Below are 21,404 nucleotides of genomic sequence, written 5' to 3'. Positions count from 1 at the left end.
TTGCATAGCTGAGAAGAGAAAGAGAAAAGTGGAGCCATCGCCAGAGCCAGACTATTGAGAAATTAATATGCAAATTTCTGCCGGTAGAACTTCGCATTGTTCCCATTCAAGTGAAATTTCTCGAGCCAAAAAGTTTGACTTGCCAGGTATAAAATAGAAATCTCTTGCCAAAAGCGGTTTCAGTATTATTTTTAGACGCGAAACATGAAGACATCTTGGAGCTTTAATTGCGGAGGTGTGTGTTTGGGGTTTTTGTGTAAAGGATACTCGGGGATAAGAGCAACTGCTAAGCCAGTCTGTGAGAAAAAATATATAGAATAAAAGGTGATCTACGGTATACCAAGTGTTAGCTAGAAATTTCTAGGGGGACACAGGGTCGTCGCCTCTCTCCCAATTTCCCTCGAAAGCAGACAGTTCCAGAACTGTCCACAAATTCCGCGAACGGAGTGGTCCGAAAATGTATCCCCTGCTGGGTTCGGCTGGAAAAATCGCCACAAAACCCAAAGGATCTGGGCGAACGGCGCTAAGTTGGCTGCCATAATTGAGGACTAAGCCGGGTCTGGGTCCTGGCTGGATCTTTGGCCAGTCATAAAGCCATAAACATGCCGGGGAAATTCCCCGTGACCCGGACGCTGGAAAACCGAATGAACGGATCCGTGCACACGCGTGACTGGCACCCGCTAATTACCTCTGGCTACCTGCGTGGAGAATCTACCTGCTCCAGGACCTCTTTAAAAGGATCTCGACTTGCTGTACAGCCCACAGTCGCCCCTGAGAAGTTCACCCAGCAGCATCATGTCCGATCATCACAAGTCATCAAGCCGCAGCAAATCGGAGAAGAAGCTCCACAAAGTGAAGAGCCACGATCCCCTGAAGAAACAGAAGAAGCGGGCACTGAAGAAGCTCCGCCGGAGGGCCGCTGCCGTAAACTTTCCGTACCAACTGTTCCTGTACCGCCAGGAGCTGAAGCGGGCCAGAGCCGACTTCTCCTACCTCCGCCTCTCCAAGGCCAAGATCGCGCTCACCTCGGAACTGATCGCCAAGAAAATGGGTAGCTGCAATCCGCTAAGCAGCGTGGACGAACTGAAGGAGCTCAGCCGGGAGGTGCAGTTTCAGAAGCGCCTCTGCAACCAAGTGGAGCGACTGCAGCAGTTCCGCCAACTGGGCCTCACCGAGATGATCCTCAATGGCAAGAAGATGACCCTGTAATCGTTGGAATTTGGGAGGAGAAGAGCGACGGAATAGTCTGGGGGTGGGCATTAGCTTAAGATAGTTGTTAGTTTTAGGCTGTAATATTTTATCAAATAAAATATCACAAAGAAATAGCAAAGCTGGCGTTTTAAGAACTTCATACAACAATTCTTTGCTGAAATATTCTGACTTTCTAGTTTTAAACTGTTTGGAAATCCAAATATTTCCAGACTTTTTTTACAATTTTCTTTTCTTATAATATAGGAAGACATTACTTCCTTTGAAATGTGGAATCGAAGTTCTGTTAAATAATTCTTTACTTACTATTAAAATATGTATTATTTTTTAGCTTTCCTCCTCTGCTCTCTTCTGTGCTCAGCCGAGAATATCACCCAGTCCCTTGGCAGCCAGCAGGCCATCAATGTTAAGATCCTGCTAGAATCAGCTCCCTTGTCAGAGTCCTCTGGTTCCGCTATTACCACAACCACGCCCAAGCCGGAGCCCAACCCCACAGCCAAGTCGTCCCTGCAGGCACATGAGATCGAAGAGGAGGATTACAACTTCCACCGTGATCGTCTTCCCGCCTTGACCGAGGACGAGTACAGTAACCTGAGCGAAGATGCCAATCCACTGCACTTCCTCAAGGCGCAGTCGCCGCATTCAGAGATAAAGCAGGTGAACATTTATTTTGAATGTGAAATTTGATTTACATTGCTTAATATTTCTTGTATTTTTCCTCAATTTTTCTTAGACACAGTCAACGCAGCCAGAGAAATCTGAGCAGGTAAATAAGAAACCCCTAAACATATCATATAATATTTACTATTTTATTAATATTCCTTTAGATGCCGACACCTTCGCCTGATAAGTCTCAGCCGAATCCGCCAAAGGTTTCCCCGCCAGCAGCGGGTTCCCCCATCTACATCACCATTCCCATCTACATCAGTACAGCTGGAAAACAACCGCTAACCTTGACCATTGGTGACCAGGAGCTGGCCCTGAATAAGGTGCGAAGGCCCAGCGGTTCGGCAGCAATGAGCAGGAAGAATCCCTCCACCAAGGCCCCTAACTCGCACTTCAACCGACTGCTGCAGCAGATCGATTCCCCAAAAAGACGGACCACCAATCGCCATCGCAGCCAGCTGAAGAGCCACATCTACGCGATGAAGGAGCGAATGGAACGCAAGGAAGCCAGGAAGATGTAAACATTCGGGGATTCAAAGTATGGCATATTTAGTACATATATTATAGCTAGCAATAAATAATTGACAATAAATAGCTGAGAAAAGGTGCGTGGAACTTGATCCGTGAACTAGACAGCATTGCTCAGGGGAGCAGAAGTGGAGGAGGTGGACTCAGTGACCTGAGGCATCTTCTCGGGAACTTCAAGGGGTGCCACAACCTCTGGACTCTTTTCCGGGCTCTCCTCTCCTTCGGGCTTCTTGATCTCCTCAACAATGGATTCCGTTCCTGCTTCCGCTTCCGTCTGCGGGATTATGGTCACCGGGGTCTCCTCCTCATCGTCATCATCACCAATTACCTCCTCGATGGCCTGCTGGATGAAGTGCTCGAACTGCTGGAAGTACTGCAGGGCATTGTTGGCCACCTGGGCGGTAGGCAGGTCGGTGGTGACCTTCTTCAGGGCGTCGCGGATGAGCACAAGCACTGGCTTCCGCACAGGTGCCGCAGCTGTGGTGGCATCCACCTTCTGGTCCTCGGTGGGAGTTTCAGTGGCTGTCTCCTCCGCCGGTTCCTCGGTGGTCTCCGCCTCACGACGTCGTCTTATCAGGGAGTCATCGTCATCGTCGTCGTCGTTCTCGTCGTCATCATCATCATCATCCTCCTTGCTCTTCTCGGCTGCCTTGTGGGCTCCCTCCTCATCCTCATCGTCATCCTCATGCTCCTCACTGCTGTCCGCACTTGAATTGTGGACCTGCTCCTCCTCCTCCTTCTCCGGCACAGCCTGCCTTGAGGCTGGGAACTCGGGACTGGCATCGATCTCGGACTCCGCCACGGGAGCTGCACTCACAGAGCAGGCCAAGACGAGCAGGGCAGCTGTTTGGGAGAGACGAAAGACCAGAGATTAGCAAACATATGACCGAGACCTGCGAGAGATCAGCTCCACTCACCGAGGGCCAGGTAGATGGGTCTAACCATGGTGCTAATCCTTTTTTCGGGGCTGATTCCGTAGTGGACTTTTGCAGTTTTGCGGTCTTTATGAGCAAATCCAGCGCTCTGCTTTCGCTTTTTATAGCCCCCTCAAAAATGAAAGTAAATGCGATGCGAGGCGAGGCAAGTAAACAAGGCGATCCGATTCGATCCCGAGAGCTCTGCTCTCTGGCTTGGTCTCTGCAGCCCCAGAGCTCTCTTCTTGGGTTTCTTTCTCCAGCAGCTCTATCGCATCTCTTTTTCTTTTGTCCGACTTCTTTTGTTTACCAGGTCGCTGGAGAGACTGACTCCAAAGAAACCGAAATCATTTATTTAAATTTTCTGTCGGACTGTTTTCGGCTTTCTGGTAGCTTCTTTCATAAATCCATTGATTTGTGTCCAAAGCTAAGATCTGTTTACTGGACCCATTAGCGCCATTTGGCGATATGCCGTATGCAAAACAGCTTACAAGATCGTTAGGTCTCCCCTTTCTTGGCCCTCGGTCAAAGCCCTAATTATGTAATTGGAAATGGCTTCGATTCGATTCGATTTACGTCGATTTGATCGCCCCCAACTTCAAAAAAAAAAAAAAAACGCCGAGCACTGCAACGAAGAGATGGGTTAACTTTCTAATGCTAATGGGAAATTCGAAAACTTTTCCATGGAACTACGATTCGAAATCAAACAAGAAGTGATCACGAGCTGGGATGAGTCATCAAAGCGACGGTGGTAATAATAAATGCAATTATGGACGCCTTTAATGGCTTAATCAACCAATATATTCAGCGATCAAACTCTTTGGAGAGATCTATCAGAGAAAGGGGTTAATGTAAGCAGTAAAGTTGTACCATAAAAGTTTGGAATTATTGTAGTTCTTCTAAAATGAAATATATTAAAATAAAAACAATCAGAGCTCAAGAAATTGAGCTTGGGAACTTCAGAAAAGACTTGTTCTTACCTTGATCCACTCTTGATCAAATCAAAGATCGCCTTATAACCATCAATTTAATGGTTTTCAAGCCATCTGTAAGCCGATCCTCCAGCTCCAAAGATTAATCTTCCATCACAGAGATCTCACTTGAACGCGCTCTAATTAAGAATACAATTACCAGCGAGGGAAGTGATCTCTCACACAGACCGTGGATCGACAGAGATCAGCAGAATAACAGAGCTTGATTGGATGTGGATTTCCTGCGAGCGAGTGCAGCTGCCGGCCGCCGGCGATTGCGGCCAGAAGAACCTCGTAAAATAACAACCAGATCACCGAACCTTTCCAGATTGACCCAATTCCGGAGAACCGGCTCGCGGGGCTGGGCTGGGCTTATGCCGCTGAATGGAGGGCAGAGCAGCGAAGGTGTTAAACACACAACCAGTTCCTAAAGTCCAAGCCAAGCCATTCTAGATGGCTATCGCCGCCGCAAAGGGTCCACAGACCGAGACCACATGAGTTTGCATAAAATTTCACCAAATACGATGCTTATAGTACCGAAAACTTTGCGTACTTTCGTTCGATCGGGGTCTCCCGGACGGGGGACATCTCGGAGCTGCGAGAAGAGTAAACAAACCAAGAGCTCTCCCAGCAGACCCAGCAGAAAACCGGTAAGCCCGGAAAGAATTCCCCCTGGCCAGCCTTCGCTGGTACTTAAGCCACCGTTCGCCAGAAGATGCGATCAGTTGTTGCGGAGACGAGCAGCTGACCAGATCAATATGAGACCATTCCAAGCAGCCTGTATCTTAGGTAAGGCATCTCCGCAAAGCTCTATCAACCCGAAGATCTTACCAGCATTTCTCCTCTATAGTGGCCGCCCTACTGCTCCTGGAGTCAGCCCCCACGGAGGCGAAGCGGCGCAAGCACAAGGGCTCTGATCACCACCACGATCACGACAAGTCCGATCCCCACAAGACCAAGACCAAGACCAAGTGGTCCACCTCCACGGACCTGGCCGGCAACAGCCAGGTGTCCACCGAGGAGCACGGCTACTACGTAAAGCGCACCTACGGAGCGGCCGGGGATAATGGAGTTGCCAAGAAGAGGATGAGTCCTCCTTACCTGGCCATACCCATCGCCTGGTTCAGCTGTCAGCCTGGCCAGAAGGACTGCCAGACCGCCAACTCGGCAGCCATCAATAGTGCCGCCCAGTCCCTGAGCGAGGGTTATCTGTGCGACGACGATTGCCAGGACCTGTACGATCCCATCTGCGGCAAGACATCCTCCGAAGTGGCAGTCTTCTACAACAGGTGCAAGCTGGGCGTGGCCAAGTGCCGCTCCCACGGCCTGTGGGCAGACTACTCCTACGCCGAGTGCCAGGAGAAGTATCCCCAGGAGACTGCCCATGCCGACAGCAAGTTCCGGGCTTCCCCTTACTTCCGGGATGCTGCTCTTGTTGAGCAGCAGAGGCTGGAGGAGGAGAAAAAGAAGATAGAAGAGGAGAAGCAGAGGCTAGAGAAGGAGCAGAAGAAGCGAGAAAAGGCTGAGAAGAAAAAGAAGGAAAAGGATAGCGGCGAGAGCAGCGAGGAGCAGGAGGATCCCAAGCAAAAGGTGGAGGAACCCTTGACCCTGCAGAAGCCTGTGGAGACTCCCATGTCCCCAGTCCCAGTCTCCGTCCCAGTCCCAGCCCCTATTCCCGTGGTTGTCCCAGTTTCAGTGCCCGCAAAGACACCCGAGGAGATCGCCCTGCCTCCCATGCCCTTGAAGGACACTCCCACACCCAAGCCTCTGGAGATCGCTCCCCTAAAGGAGCAGGCCCAACCCAAGGCCAACAACAATGAAAGGCTCAAGTATTCTGTAGCTTAGAATAGATTAAATGGAATCTCACTTATAAAATATTATTTATTTTAATTTATTACAATAAAAACAAATAGCAAATAATAAATGTTTCTCTGACATTAGTTTTGTGATAACAGAGGTCTATTATAATTGATTATTGGTAATATTCTTTATAAGAATCACTTAAATATGGTTCTAATGATGGGCGGCTTAAAATATATGCTAAATCAAGTGATTTCTTTGGTTGGAAAAGATGTAGCAATAAATAAACTTTGTGCAGCTCACAAGCTCTTACATAGGTAATCTTTATCCAGGAATTTAATTTATTTTATGGATCTGGGTATGTTCATAAAGCATCATCCGCTTATGAGCTATTTTGTCCCAATAAGAGAATAAATCAAATAAAAATTAAAATATTTAAAATTCTTGTACCAGGGGTTAGAAGGCTCTATTGCTTATTGTTATCCAAGTTCTCGCTAATAAATAAAATACAATTTATTGTTTCTTCAATTAAAAATATGACACTTCTCGGTTCTCAGAAAATTAATTATAAATCTGTACCGACAAATAAAGTTTATTTATTTTATAACAAACCATTATGCTGTTTTTTATGTTTCCAGCTACACAAACCAATTTCATTCACAATTAAACTATTATCTGTAGACATTTCTTTTCCTAAAGTTTAAGTGATTTGAATTCCCATTTCGATGCAGTTGCTGCAAGTGCATTGACCCTGGAAACGAGTTCTATAAACTGATGATGACTGACAAGCCGAGCGATATCAGAAGCTTGAAAGGGCCATCGTCCAGAGCCAGCCACTAAACCTAAAAACTAATTTGGCGTGGGATGCACAGAGCCACAGGTGGCAGTCAGCCGCCGCCTATAAAAGGGCAATGGATGTGTGTCCCATTTACCAGAAGTAAACCAACTACAATGGGAGCCGGAGGTGTTGCAACTCGGATCTTGAAGATTCAGCTACTAATCCTGCTAAGCGGAGGTGAGTTTGCACATAAATTAAGTATAAATTTAAGTCCTTTAGTAGAAAACCATCTAAACTCGAATTCTTCCAGTTCTTCTCACTATTCGAGCTGCACCAGCAGAGGTCACCGAAGATGTAACCCATCCGCCCCCAGCTCAGCTGCAGACCGAGTCTCGGTCCCGCAAGGACGATGTCCTGGAAGTGGACGAAGACCTGGATGGACGCAGTGCCTATGTCAACAATCAGTTTGTACCCAGCGAGCCAGTCGAGGTGCTGGACGACGAGCAAAACACGCCTCTCTACGAGATCCTCCAGAAACAGATGGAGCAGGTGCTGGCCTCCTCGGCTCCCAATGATCCCGTGTACGAGCAACGCGAGAAGCAGGAGCGCCGTGACCAGCAGCCGCCGCATCAACCGCCTCTCTTCTCCGATGGACATCGCGAGGATGGTGTTGGTGAGTTACAGGAGGACGACTACGCTGATGAGGAGGATCAGACGGATCAGGGCTATCCTGGTGATCCAGAGAAGCCAGATGCAGTGGCCGGTGGCCCTGAGGAGGAGCAGGATCAGCTGGAAACGGGCTACCAGGCACCCCAGCTGAGTTCATCAACCAGCACTACACGCAGACCGCACAGGCGTCGCACGACTGCCCAGCCCCGAACCACAAGACCCAGGACCACCGCCCAGCCCAAGGTCACGGCAAAGACCTCAAACCAGACCACCACCACGGAATCACCGCCATTCTCTAGCACCACCACTCCAAGGCCCAGGATCAGTGGCCGGCCTCCTGCTGGATTGCCTGCAGATCCTCAAGTCTACCAGCACAAGCGCCGCATCATCTTCAAGACCATCTCCACGGGCTCCCAGTTCATTAACTCTCCCATCGGTGACCTTATGATAAAGTTTTCCATAGGATTCGCCAAGCCAGCCACTCCAGCTGGGGCAGCCAGTTCACCCAGCTCATCCAGTTCCTCCAGCGAAGCCCTGCGTGCCCTGTCCCAGAACCTGATTCGGAATCTAGAGCTACAGAAACTCAAGAGATCCAATAAAATACAAAAAGATTAAAGAAATCTAAAAGCTAAAAAGGGAAAAATTAATTGAACTTCATTTTCTTATTTTTCTTTTATGGAAAAACATATTTTGGGCCCTGGGAAAAGTAACTAATTCGTGGGGAAACAATTTGTTAAGTCTTAAATTCATTTAAAGGCGACTTTATCGCCAGTTTGAGTTGATTGCGTTAACCTAATGTCTTGCAATGAACAATCGCAATGAAATGTGAGAGCTCCGAGAGGTCATCTATAATTGTTGCAGTTCAATTCAATGAATGTTTTGCTGAGCTTAGAAAACAAATAAAGTGGCACGTTTGAAATGGTCAAACTGTGCAAGCATGAAGTCATTCAAAAGAATTCGTAGAATTCCCCCAGTAATAAACTTGAGGTCAGCTTTTAATAGTTTGTTTTATTTAAAATCTAAATGGACAGTCGCAGGGCCTAGAAAGTTATCTCCTGAGGAACATACATCTGTAGCGAACTACCTTAGCTTAAGATACATTATAGCTTGCCTTAACCCATCCCGCTGCATCTGTCCAGTCGTTGTTGTTCCTATCAAGTCTTCTTTTTAGTCAGTTAGTTCGCTTGGCGCCGTGGAAGCTTTACAAAAATATATGTAACTATTATAGAGCCTGCCCCTTTAAAGTGATACATTGAAAACAGATCTTACAATCTCAAAGACTTATTACTAATTGTTAACAAACGAGCTTTAAAGCGACAAATTCAGACGATTTTTAAGCCATTTCCTTGATCTTTAACTTAGTTATCCTTTAGCGGGGCTAGAAATGCTTATTACTAGTGAGTAACAGACAACAGAGACGGGTGCTCAGCGCACGGGCCAGTACTTCTGGGCCAGGACGGGAATGGTGACGCCGGTGACAATGCTGGAAATAAGGTTAACGCTGTGATTGTCCAGGATACGCAGTCCGCTGACATGGCGCACCCCCTTGCCGGGTGCATCCACAATCTTGCCGTCCTCATTGATGCCCGAGTACTGCAGCAGGCCGCCTAGGACCGAGTCGAGCAGGGATCCAAATAAGCCAGCAATGCCGCCAAACAAAATGATCGGCCATTGCGGCGGGCTGACCAGCAGCATTTTGGCCTCCACCGTGTAGCGTAAGGTGACGAAGTAACCGAAGCCCACCAGCAATCCTCCCAGCAGGCTCACGACAATGCCGGCCAGCGAAACGCCACCGTTGGTGCCGCGCGGCACGCGTCGCCAGGTGAGTATGGAGACCGGATCCCGGCGCGAAAGCACGCTGCCCAGTTCGCTGGACCAGGTGTCGCCGTTGCAGCAGGCAAAGGCACTCATCACGGCCACTCCCAGCCAGCTGGAGCGGTACTCCCTGGCAAAATCCACGGTCCGTTCACCACAGCCGCAGTCCAGCAGGTAGAGCAGAGCCAGCTGGGCGGCCATGCCGCCATTGCAGAGCACCTGAACCCAGTTGCGTTGGCCCTCGCCTTCACGGAAATCGCTCTCAAAGCGTCGCTTCATGTGGGCCCGGAACTTGGTGGCGCGCGACGAACTAAAGAAGAACACCACCAGGCTGGCGAAGAACGGATGGCTGGCGATGGACAGCACGAAGGCCACAAGAATGCCCAGCGCGGCCCCCGACCGGTTGACGCTGCGCCGCTTCAGCGCCACCGTCATGAGGGCCAGAGGGGCCATCGTGGAGAAGAGCCAGCGCACGGGCGGAATCACCCGTGACTCTGAGAGATAACCCCTAAACATTAGTTCACCTGGTGGCCGATTTAAATCTGAACTCACCTTCAAAGTCGCTGCTCCAGAGCCGGGACACTGCCACGTTGCCCAGCCACATGAACAGGGAGAGCGGCACGGACAGGCCGCAGAATAGCACCGGCATCCAGTCGCGCATTGTGGCGTTTCCAAAGTCTCAATGTTTAAAAATGCAGCAACGGCCACTTTCTCCTTTTGTTTATTTTATACTTTTTGTGTATTAGCGATGGCACTACAGGTGGATAAGGTTACCGGCCGCCTATCGGCCGACTATCGATACTATCGATAGCACTTAGTACGGCGCAGATGCGGTAATTCAAATTTAAGCAGTTATTTTAAATTTTAATATAAATTATTTAATCTCGTCCTTGTTTTTTTAAAATGAATCACTTGTCCAATAATCTTTGTAGTTGTAGTCTTGTAAAGTAGAAGAGTTATTAAAAAGTAGGTACCTTTACTAGCACCATATGTGTTTGTTCTTTGTAAATTTATGCATTTGTTTACCAGAGACAAATGTTTTGTTTTAAACTGTGTCATAAGGAAATCGTGTGATTGATTGGTTTATTTTATTCAATTTGTACGGAAATCCTAAGAATAGGAGTTGAGTGTTTGGTAAATACAAGAGATCAAATCGGTATAAAAGAGCTTGTTGTCGGTCTAGTTAATCACAGCTTTCATTAGCACCAACTCTACAGAGTCCCTTCAGCTACACCAACCAACAATCCAAAGATTATCCCAGGATGCAGTCAACTTTCGTAACAGCTCTCGTCGTTTTGGCCATCCAGCTGGCCACAGCGGCAGCCTACAAGACCATTGTCATAGTGACCCGCTACAAGGATTAAAAAAATATATTTTCATTTTAAAATAAAAATACATAAAAATGAATTTTTAATTATTTATTTTCACTTGGGGTTTCACTAAGGCTAATTGTATACCATGCGATAGGGTTTCAGGTTTCTCAGGAAGCCAGAAAAATGCTTAGTGTTTCTCATTTAATACTAACAATTAAATAAATTAGGAATGAAATTAAAAAACCATTCTTTTTATACTATATTCTTGTTTGTTCAGCAAAAAATATTTATTCGAAGATATTTGCAATAGCATTATATATGTATGTCATTGTTCCATGCATATATACTACATATGTATAACAAACTGTACCAAAGAAGACGCTAAATTTAGTGTACTTTCGTTTTTGAAAATTAAATATAAAAAGGTTATAAAAAATCAAGCCATAAGATTATGAAAATATAATATTATAGAAAACTTACAAATAAAACAGCTTATTCCAGATTTTTTCGGTAATATTGCATTTTTTTAAAGTTAAATGTGATATTTTTCTATACATGAAAATTTATGGTAACTCATTGAAATTGAGGGGGATATTTTTGTCTTTACATATATCAGATCAGATATTATTATAATTATTATTATTATTATATTATTATAATAGATTAACATATATAATACTCATTTTAAAACCAAATCGTAACCTCGATTTCCCAAATCAACCTAATTAAATAACCCACAGAGCAATATTTACTTTAAGCAAACATTACACTTCTTGTTACTGTTTTTACAGGTAGTAAAGTTAATTGGTTAAATTATTATTTAGCAAATAAATCCAATATAAATGAGGAATCAAGTTGGTCCATAGCTTGGATCGAGTTGCTATAAAGGTGGTTACCACCAACCACAGTTAATCACAAAGCTTTAACAGCAACACCTCAATAGAGTCTCATCCTAAAACCCTAAATATTTCAAGATGAAGTTCATTACCGTGGCAGCCGTCATCGCCCTCCAGTTGGCCGCAGCAGCCGCCTACAAGACCATTGTGATAGTGACCCGCTACAAGGATTAATAAAATATATATTCATTTTAAAAATAAAAATACATAAAAATGAATCTTTTATTATTACATTTGGGGTTTCACTAGAGATAAAATTTGATACTATCCAATAGGGTTTCAGGTTGTACAGGAGCACTGAAAGATGTTAAGTGTTTCTCAGTTAATACTTACTATAGGTGAAAACTACAAGGTTTTATGTATATAATCTGAAAAATAACTATGCGAAGATCGATATATAAATTTACATATTTTTCAGTTTTTATAACATAATACAATTGTATTAACTATACCAAACAAGACCCTTAAATTTAGTTTATTTTCGTTCTTAAAAAATAAATTAAGTCATAAGTTTACAAAAATATAATATATGTAACTAAAGAATAACAAATAAATAAAATACCTTATTCCGTATTGTTTCGGTAATATCGTTATTTCAAAGTTATATGTGATATTTTGCTATACACCAAATTTTATGGTAGTTCCTACATACACTGCGCGTCACCAGATTAGCGCCCCCCTTGGTGCTCGCGTTTGAAGTAAAATATTATCAAAACTATTAAAGATTGAACTGTACAATTATTATCCAATATAATTCGATTAATTCTCTAAATAAAAACATATATTAGAACGCAGTTGGTATTTGCATAGAATTGTATTAAATTAAAAACTAAAGAAACACGTTTATTTGGAAGAAAAAACTGCGTCATCAGATTAGCGCCACCTACATTAACTTAACTTTTTTTGATAAAGTTCTTACAAAATACTATCTTTAACAATTTTATGATTAAGTTGAATCATTTTTAAGGAAATTTAATAATGGGTTGCCCCTCCCTTGTTTACAAGGACTTCACAAACTTGATTGGGGAGAGAGTCATACAAGTTTTTGAAATATTCCAACGTTATTGTTGACCAGGCCTGTTTTATACTGTGAATTAAATCCTCCTTGGTAGCATATTGCTTGCCACCCTCGTACACCTTCCTAGCTAACCATCCTCAGACGTTTTCTATTATGTTCAGATCTGGGGAGTATGGGGGCCACTCCAGGACACTGACATTTTCCTTTTGATTCCATAGTTTTACGGACCGGGCTCTGTGGATTGGGGCTTAGTCGTGCTGAAAATGCTATTTCAGATTTCCAAATAAGTTTTTAAAAACGGGAAATGCTGTTTTTAGAACGCAATTGTAATTTTCCGCGTTCATCTTTGGGGTTAAAAACTGCAGTTCGCAGTTGCCATAATAGGATATGGCTCCCCATACCATTACTCCTCCAACCCGACTATGTAAGCGATCCAGATGATGCTCTTCCTTGCGTAAATAGTGGAAATAATAATTATATCCGTCAGGACCCCCTAGGTTACATTTTTTTCGTCTGAAAATACGACGTTATGCCTCTCATTGGATCATGTCATATGCGTGTGAGCAAACTTTAGGCGGATTTCTGTTCGCACTTGGTTAAGGGGTGGTTTTTTTTTTAGTTTTAGCTTCTTTAAAGGGTCAGCTTTCTTGATCACCTTTAAAAAAGTCGATTTTATTGTCTTAACACAAGTTTTTTCTATTATTTTGGCGGTCGAGTCGTGGGAGTTACACGCCTCTCGAAGTATAGCACTGCGATCTGCGGAACTAATAACACTGTTATTACCTCCTTTGTAATTTTTTCCATAGCTTTTCTTATTTTGAAGAAAATTTGCGATTTGGTTTTGCGATGTCTTCTCGTTTTTTCGACGATTTTGTGAAGAGAAAGTCCACATTCATTAAACGCTTCGATTTTCGATTTTTCCTCCGAAGATAAGATTGTTCCTCTGCCCATATTGTATGTCAAATTGAAGAAAAATGTTTAATTTAACAGCAAAAAAAAAATAGTTGCTGTGCTCAGCAAGTTAAGAAAGATGTTTAAATTTATATTTTGGGGGCGCTAATCTGATGACGCAGTTTTTTCTTCCAAATAAACGTGTTTCTTTAGTTTTTAATTTAATACAATTCTATGCAAATACCAACTGCGTTCTAATATATGTTTTTATTTAGAGAATTAATCGAATTATATTGGATAATAATTGTACAGTTCAATCATTAATAGTTTTGATAATATTTAACTTCAAACGCGAGCACCAAGGGGGGCGCTAATCTGGTGACGCGCAGTGTATATGACATTGAGGGGGATATTTTTATACCCCTGCAGGGTATAATAATTTCAGTCAGAAGTTTGCAACGCAGTGAAGGAGACGTTTCCGACCCTATAAAGTGTATATATTCTTGATCAGCATCAACAGGGGAATCTTTCTAGACATGTCCGGAAGAAATTGATTTTTTTGCCATTTTTTGAAAACTTTATAAGGGGTTAGTTACATCATTAAAATTTTTGATTTTGATAAAAAATTGAATTTTCAAAATTTTTAAATGAAGTATGCAGATTTATTAACTGTAGAAAATCTTGCACAGATCAGTTTTCCGATTTCAAATTAATGCTCTTTTGGCCGAGTTATGATATTTTTAATTTTTAAAAAATCAAGAAGTTTTTTAATATAAAAAATCCGATTTTTTAATACAAAATAATATTTTGCTAAGTGAAGGAATCATTTCCGACCCCATAAACCATATATATTCCTTATCAGCATCAACAGGCGAATCTTTCTAGACATGTCCGGAAGAAATCGATTTTTTGGCCATTTTTGCGAAATTTGATAAGGGTTACATCATTAAAATTAGCAAAAATGGCCAAAAATTTTGATTTCTTAAAATTTTAAATTTGGTATGCAGTTTTTTTAAATTAATAAAAACTAACACAAAACTGCTTTCCGAATCGAAATTAATGCATTTTTGGGTTAGTTATGATATATTTTAATTGTTACTTGCAAGGATATATACAAACTTTGGCTGGCCAAAATAAGCTTTCTTTCTTGTTGTCTATATATCAGATCAGTTCAAGTTTGTGGCCCATGATATTACAATGTCTGAATATAATACATTAACATATATTATATAAAAATATATATAGTATATAATGATATATATGTATATACAAATAATAATTTATAAAACCAGATCGTTACCTTGAATTCCCAAATCAAACAATTTAAATAACTATCAAAGCACTGTTCCCCACAGAACAATATTTATTTAAAGCAAATATTACACTTCTTGTTACTGTTTTTACAGGTAGTAAAGTGAATGAAACCAATTGTTTAAATAGTTAAGTTATTTAGCAAATAAATCCAACATAAATGAGGAATCAAGTTGGTCCATAGCTTGGATCGGGCTGCTATAAAGGTGGTTACCACATGCCAATTGATCACAAAGCTTTAACGGCAAAACCTCAATAGAGTCTCAACCTAAAACCCTAAATATTTCAAGATGAAGTTCATTACCGTGGCAGCCGTCATCGCCCTCCAGTTGGCCGCAGCAGCCGCCTACAAGACCATTGTCATAGTGACCCGCTACAAGGGCTAACCGTTTATATATCGTGAAATAAACTCACAAAAAAAGAATATTTATTCCTGGCTTTTAATTAGAAACTCTCCCCCCAAAACCATTCTCAAAATCAGGTTAAATATAAACATACTTAATTAGCTACAAGGAGTAAATGCCCTCTAAACGCCGCACACGCTCATCGATCAGACCTAGCAGCCTGGTTATCTCGTCCAACTGGGCCGAGCACGAGCAGGATTCCGAACCGGACTCCAGGGACACGTCCACCACCTGCGGAAGGGCGAGCTGGTTATGTGCGGCAGAGGCTAAGTGAAACGTTTGTTTAGAAAATGCGCGGGCTGCCGCTGCGTTGCTCGGCACTTGCTTCGCTGTGTGGCTGGTTCAAGTGTTTGCTATCAAGCACCTGGAAATTGTCGTCCGACAGCTGGTAGGCCAGCGACTGGCGGGGATCGATGCGTATGCTTAGATCGTTGGACTTGGACGTGCCGCTGAGCAGGCTCTGCTTCGAGGAGGAGGAGGAGACGGCACTAGTGTCGCAGCCGGAGGAGGCCATGGCAGACTTGGCCTCAAACTGCGAGGCGTCGTATGTGTGCAGGTTCGACTGCCAGACCAGGAGCTGAAATTTATTTAAGATTTCTTAATAGAGGAGCGATCTCGGGGCAAGGGCAAATCTTACCTGGCGATCATTGCCGGCGGTGGCAAACTTGTCTCCATCTCGGGTGAAGGCCACCGCATTTACCGCGTCCGTGTGCCCCTTCAGCGTGTAGATGGGCCTGCCCTCGAGCAGGTCCAGGATGCGGATGGTGCAGTCGTCGCTGCCGGAGAGCAAGAAGTGTCCGCTCGGATGGAAGGCCACATCGTTGACCGGCGCAGAGTGCACCACATACAGCTGCAGCAGCTGGCTGGCGGACACGTCGAAGATCTTGATGCGGTTGCAGCCCAGGGCGACGGCCACCATGTTGCCCCATGGATGCCAGGCCACCTGACGCGGCGCAGCCCGCTCCTCGGTGAACGTGCGCACGCACTCGCCGCTCTCGATGTCGTATATGCGCAGTGACTTGTCGTCGCTGACGGTGGCCACCAGCTTCCCGTTCGGACTGAACTTGGCGGAGCGCACCCAGTTGGTCTGCTGGGCGAAGGAGGCGATGAACTGGCGCCGATGGACGCGCCACAGCTTCACGGACTTGTCGTCGGAGGCGGTCAGTAATAGGTGTCCTGTGTTATCGAAGTCAACGCTTCGCACGGGCTTGCTGTGCGCCACAAACTCCCCAGAGACGCCGCGCACCTTCGGCTCCCAGATCTTCACGGTACGGTCGTGGCCGGCGGAGGCCACCAGGTTGCCCGTGGGCGACCAGGCCACACCGTTCACGGCCGACGAGTGCGACCCGAAGCGAATGCAGCGGGCTGCCTGGTTCAGGTTCCATAGGATCACCGAGGCGTCCGACGACGAGGTGGCGATCTGCGTGCCCTCCGGGCTGAAGCGCAGCTGCGTAATGCCGCCCGTGTGGCCAGTGAAGTGGCGCTCCAGCGCCGGATCGCTGAACAGTCCCTGTTTGTCGCCTTTCATTTTGGAATTGGTTATCGTCTATAATTTTCACAAAAACACTCGCTTGCTTTGGCCGATAATTTGAAAATTTTGCGTCCCAAGCACAAGTGTGCCCAAATCGTAGCAAGGCGGTAATATTCATCCCTTTCACGGCATCTGGGCACACTAAAACGCAAGAGTCTTAGAAGTCTGGCAGCACTGGTTGCTTAATATCGATAATTTTGTGTGACCGTTTGGTGGGATTTGAAATTGTTCTAATTTAACGGAAATGTTATTTAAACGTTTTGCTAGATTTGAATGCATAAACACTATTCTTTATTAAAACGGAGTAGAAACTAATGCAAAACAAAAAGGAAATCGAAATTCCAATAAATTCATCGTTTAAAAGTTTCAACAAATACGTTTGTTTTTAACTGTCTAAATGCATAAAAAGACGTACGTTTTTTTTAAAGAAAACTTCAAGTGGGCCTTGCCTTTTCATTTCCCTATAAATACCTTCCGACCTCTGAATAAAATCATTCGTTTTCCGACTACTGAGCGGTGAAGAGCTCAAAAGTCTTCTATGTTTAATTTTTATAGGTTATCTTAATTCTGATTTTATATTTTCTTTGGCTTTAATCTTTATTTATTCATTAATTTCCCCCCCTTCTTTGAGATGTTCCTCAGTCAAGTCTATAATGTCTTCTGGTTTTGGACTAGTCTGAAATTAAGAATGGAGAAAATTATTTAGTTTGGGATTTTTAAGTTTGATTTTATTTTTTATTTGGCTTTAATCTTTATTTATTTATTTCTCTTCTGTTTCCGTTAGGTCAATTATATCTTTCGATATGGAAGAATCCGTTATGATATTTACATATTTATTTTATATACATACGTCGGGTGGGCAGCTCCCGGATAATGACCCTCTGCAGTCGTCGTCCGCCCGTGAATTTAGGGATGAAGAACATTATTTGGTTAGATATTCTTTTTATTATTTTATTTTGATTTAATTTTTGTTTCGCTTTAATATTTAAAATATTTTATTTTGATATGCATTTTGTTTTTCTCCGGCCGTCTTCGATAACCAGATGCCTTTTTGACGGTCTCCTGGTCGGTGGTTTTCAATAACCTTGTTTTCGGTGTTGTCAGATGCAAATTTGGCTCTCCCCCTAAAAAAATCTCAAAAAGTTGACATTTCCCCCCAAAAAATCCAGTTATCCCACTAAAATTTAAATATATTAATATTTTTTTTATACATATGCATCGATAAAATCTTCTAAAAACTCTGTTTTCTAAACTTTTTCGTCCACAAAATAATTATACATTTGTTCAGTTGGTTCAAAGTTGTTTCAGTTGTTGGACAAATCATGAATTGTACAATGCATTTTCAACCATAGTATTAATACAAGTTTAAAAAAAACCCTAAAATTCCCCTAGGACATCAAAAACCCCTAAATCTAGGGGGGAAAACACCTTACCTGGAAACACTGCTTGTTTCAATCAGTTATTTCATTTATCATTTTCTTTTCTAGCATACTTTTTAGCAGTAGAACGGTATGCTTTGATCGCATTAGACGTATTTTCTATGTAAAATGAAGAGCGAGGGGTCTAATAGTTATTTCAAAAGTTAAATAGCTTTTTAGACGTTTCTTAAAATAAATATTAAAGTATAAAATAAGTGTGAAATAAATATCGAATAATATACATATATATGTCCCTTGATTTATCACTTTATAGCTAAGCTGAAAGACATCTATGGATAAGATATTTAATAAAGAAAAACAATCTAAAGATAAAAGATAATATTTTGCAACTAAAAAAAAAAGAAGATCTAGCAATTGGATTCCTTTGATAACTTTGAATTGAAAGGTTTTGTTTTAATATTTTCCTAAAGAATAACAGATACTGGCATCCATTTCTGGTATATTCATTTCGCAAGTGTCCCTGTTCCTACCTGCTGTCCATTATCCTTTCACCTGATCGTCGAACTCTGGACACTCCCAGGTTCATTCAACTTCAACCTGCTGCCGGGGCCAACTACAACGGCAAGTGTCTCCCTCTAATGATCCTCGTGGCCAAGTTCAATGCCTCCTCTGCTATCTCTATCGGCTAATTATGCGTTTGTTTGCCAACATTTCATTCGGGCAAACGACCCCAGAAGCTGGCCCAAAAAACCTGGCCAAGCTGACATCAAATTAAGCAGGCCGCAGCGGCAACTGTGAAAGTGCAGCCAGCGGGGCCCTCAAACAAAGCCGAACCCGAACCCTGGGAAATTAGTGTGACAAGCACACGATTTCCACCTGTAGATCCCCGGTGGCAGCCCGTAACTCGTAACTGTTCTTTGCCAAAATGCAGTTAGGACGACTTGAAAGTTGCAACCCCTGCGCAAAGTTTGACTTCTGCAGATCGCATAGACAAAAGGTCGTTGTCGTTTATGCCCCGAGGGGAAGAACCCTTCGACTCCATCGGAATCCTCTCTCGGCTGGCCGAGTTCAACAAACTGCTTTTTATCAAAAAACTGTTGCACTTTCAAATAAACTAAGCTAATATGCCCGAGGGGCCAAGTCAGCAGAACCTCAAGCTGATCGAAAATCCTTGGTTAAATAACAGCAGAACAAGAAAGGAAGCTTAGTTCCGGAAGCCGAAGATTGTATACCCTTCAGGCAGGGGCCGAATTTGAAATCTATCATAACTAAGCCAAAAATACATTAATTTCAATTCGGAAAACGGTTCTGTTTGAGCTTTTCTTAGTTTAAAAAAAGTGGTATGAAAAGCATTTGGTTTTGGCACATGAGAATTGGGAAAACACTTTAACTTCCCCTGAAATATCAAAGTAATATATGCTCCCAGTAAGTCCAAGTTTAAAAAAATACAAAAAGCACTTGATACTTAAACTGATTTTAATATTTGTGGCATCCCTATATATAAAACGAGGTCTTGCCTTTTACAAACTTGGCCATAAAATGCATATAACCCTTAAGTAGAGCCACCAAAAAGCCGCTTGGCAAAGGTCCTGGGTGCGTGGCATATGTGGCCTGTGCCACAAACGAGCCGCTGGATCGAGCTGCCACTAGGACAGAGAACCGGGATCGGGATCGGAATCGAGATCGGGACCAAAGAACACCCCAAAGGCACCGAATGGGGAACCGAGAGACCAATCAAGCAGCGGACCCTCGTGCCAAAGCTTCTCAGAGCCCTCGGTTGGCTCGTGTCATCTGTTGAATTATAAAATATGGCAAGGAATTAATTTGGCCAGCCCCTGCTGGCCGTCAGAATCTGGCACAGCAGCAGCAGCAGAAGGAGCAGCAGGACCAGCAGGACCAGAGCGGCAGCAGGATAACGATCCACTCCGATCCGATCCGAATCATCTACCGCTATGCGCACTGTGCTCTTATCTGGCGAGCACCTGTCGCCCCGAATCGGAGTCTGAACTCGAATTCGAATCCTGGTCCCATAACAAAACGAAAGGTGCGCTTAAATTCTCATAATGACTTGCCTCGCTCGCGTCCTTAACCTGCTGATGATGCTCCCTGATCCCTAAAAATGTTGCATCGTCGGCCGCAAATTGTTGTCCATTGTGTGTACGAGCGATCCTCCTCCTCCGTCTGCTGCCGCCTTGAAATCTGTCTATAATCTGTGTGTTTTTGGGCCCAAACTGAAAACACCTTGAGATCGGTGTCTCCGGCACTCGAGGGTCTTCCTTTGCCTTTTTGTTTTTTGCACCTTTTCTCACAAAATCCGTACAAATTTCGTGTTTAGATTTTGTCGTTTTAATTGCCCGGTCTCGGCTTTGTTTTGTTTTGGTTTGACTTGTCTCTCTGACTTTGTCTCTGTGTGGCGACTCGTTGAGCAACCCTTTTCTAAGCCCCCGGATTGGTTGGTCATCGCTCGTCCGGCCTTCTGGCTGCCAATTAAGCCGTAAGCTGTGGAAATAGATTTCCCAGCCGAGGGTTGATTTGCAAGCATATTTGACTTGGATTTGTCCTCTGAACTCAAATCGAAACAGCTTAAGATTTACTTGGAGGGTTGGAGGAGACTAATCGGCAAACTTGCAGACTAGTCGTTGACACGGCACTCTGTTGGCTTCCGATTTGGCCAGCTTGGCCTCCGTCTCGAGGCGAGGCTCCTTGGTAAGGTAGAAGGAAGTCAACGTTACTGCAATCTCAACCAGGAAAGGGAAATAAGAAACTAAAGTTGTTCCACGGAAATACCTAACAGATGTAACTATTAATATTCAGAGTCACAGAAGGACTTAAGAAGGATTCTTTTAAAAGAAATTGGAACATATATTAGATTATATTACAGAAATAATGAAGCAAAGAGACAGTTAAAGACACCCGTTTCTAATCAAAATATGACTACTGTAAGGACTTAAAAAATGACTTTACAATCGAAAGGACATCTCATATTTTTATTACACCATATGCAGCTCGTTCACCTGCCCTTGAGTGTCCATTAAAATCATATATACTTCCCTCTAAACATTCAATTCCCATTCCAGCCAGGTGACAATGCTCAATCAAACAAAGGCGAGGCAATCATAACGTATCACTCACTCTTTACGACGACGCTCCATTGAAATTGGGTCACTTTTGGCCCGGCCAACGAGTCGAACGATCTTGTAATATCGATCGAGCGTGACAGGTGCAGCGGCAGCGTTGGTTGCACCTTCGCCAGAGCCTGGCCCAGCGACAGCTTGTGGCCCGCAAGGCACTCGCAGGCAGCGCATCCCCTG

The 21,404-nt window shown here is 43.8% G+C and overlaps 7 protein-coding genes across 7 annotated transcripts; 4 read left to right on the top strand and 3 right to left on the bottom strand.

The window, feature by feature from the left end:
• Positions 1-203: 203 nt before the first annotated feature.
• LOC108075338 (uncharacterized) lies at positions 204-2,396 on the top strand. Its single transcript, XM_017167753.2, has 4 exons — positions 204-235; positions 1,541-1,866; positions 1,943-1,975; positions 2,037-2,396. Exons 1-4 carry the CDS (start codon positions 205-207, stop codon positions 2,394-2,396), a joined length of 750 nt encoding a protein of 249 aa, XP_017023242.1. The 5' UTR covers position 204.
• Positions 709-1,234, top strand: SNCF (SoxNeuro Co-Factor). Its single transcript, XM_070285793.1, has one exon. It carries the CDS (start codon positions 796-798, stop codon positions 1,207-1,209), a length of 414 nt encoding a protein of 137 aa, XP_070141894.1. The 5' UTR covers positions 709-795; the 3' UTR covers positions 1,210-1,234.
• A 51-nt stretch (positions 2,397-2,447) lies between the features above and the next one.
• Positions 2,448-3,515, bottom strand: LOC108075337 (nucleolin). The gene is made up of 2 exons (XM_017167752.3): positions 3,321-3,515; positions 2,448-3,246 (listed from the first exon to the last, which is right to left on the bottom strand). The coding sequence occupies exons 1-2, from the start codon at positions 3,346-3,348 to the stop codon at positions 2,504-2,506; spliced, it is 771 nt and encodes a 256-aa protein (XP_017023241.3). The 5' UTR covers positions 3,349-3,515; the 3' UTR covers positions 2,448-2,503.
• Positions 3,516-5,005: 1,490 nt separating this feature from the next.
• ImpL1 (Ecdysone-inducible gene L1) lies at positions 5,006-6,149 on the top strand. The gene is made up of 2 exons (XM_017167389.2): positions 5,006-5,077; positions 5,139-6,149. The coding sequence occupies exons 1-2, from the start codon at positions 5,047-5,049 to the stop codon at positions 6,131-6,133; spliced, it is 1,026 nt and encodes a 341-aa protein (XP_017022878.1). The 5' UTR covers positions 5,006-5,046; the 3' UTR covers positions 6,134-6,149.
• Positions 6,150-7,034: 885 nt separating this feature from the next.
• On the top strand, positions 7,035-8,150 carry LOC108075122 (uncharacterized). Its single transcript, XM_017167404.3, has 2 exons — positions 7,035-7,103; positions 7,177-8,150. The coding sequence occupies exons 1-2, from the start codon at positions 7,040-7,042 to the stop codon at positions 8,148-8,150; spliced, it is 1,038 nt and encodes a 345-aa protein (XP_017022893.1). The 5' UTR covers positions 7,035-7,039.
• Positions 8,151-8,523: 373 nt separating this feature from the next.
• Positions 8,524-10,110, bottom strand: LOC108075068 (transmembrane protein 19). The gene is made up of 2 exons (XM_017167350.3): positions 9,903-10,110; positions 8,524-9,844 (listed from the first exon to the last, which is right to left on the bottom strand). Exons 1-2 carry the CDS (start codon positions 10,009-10,011, stop codon positions 8,961-8,963), a joined length of 993 nt encoding a protein of 330 aa, XP_017022839.1. The 5' UTR covers positions 10,012-10,110; the 3' UTR covers positions 8,524-8,960.
• Positions 10,111-15,203: 5,093 nt separating this feature from the next.
• Poc1 (Proteome of centrioles 1) lies at positions 15,204-16,810 on the bottom strand. Its single transcript, XM_017167742.3, has 3 exons — positions 15,821-16,810; positions 15,548-15,760; positions 15,204-15,414 (listed from the first exon to the last, which is right to left on the bottom strand). The coding sequence occupies exons 1-3, from the start codon at positions 16,709-16,711 to the stop codon at positions 15,286-15,288; spliced, it is 1,233 nt and encodes a 410-aa protein (XP_017023231.1). The 5' UTR covers positions 16,712-16,810; the 3' UTR covers positions 15,204-15,285.
• Positions 16,811-21,404: the final 4,594 nt, after the last annotated feature.

The sequence above is a fragment of the Drosophila kikkawai genome, chromosome 3L (assembly GCF_030179895.1).
Source record: "Drosophila kikkawai strain 14028-0561.14 chromosome 3L, DkikHiC1v2, whole genome shotgun sequence".
In the NCBI taxonomy this organism is placed as follows: domain Eukaryota; kingdom Metazoa; phylum Arthropoda; class Insecta; order Diptera; family Drosophilidae; genus Drosophila; species Drosophila kikkawai.
This window is presented reverse-complemented; position numbering and strand designations above follow the sequence as displayed.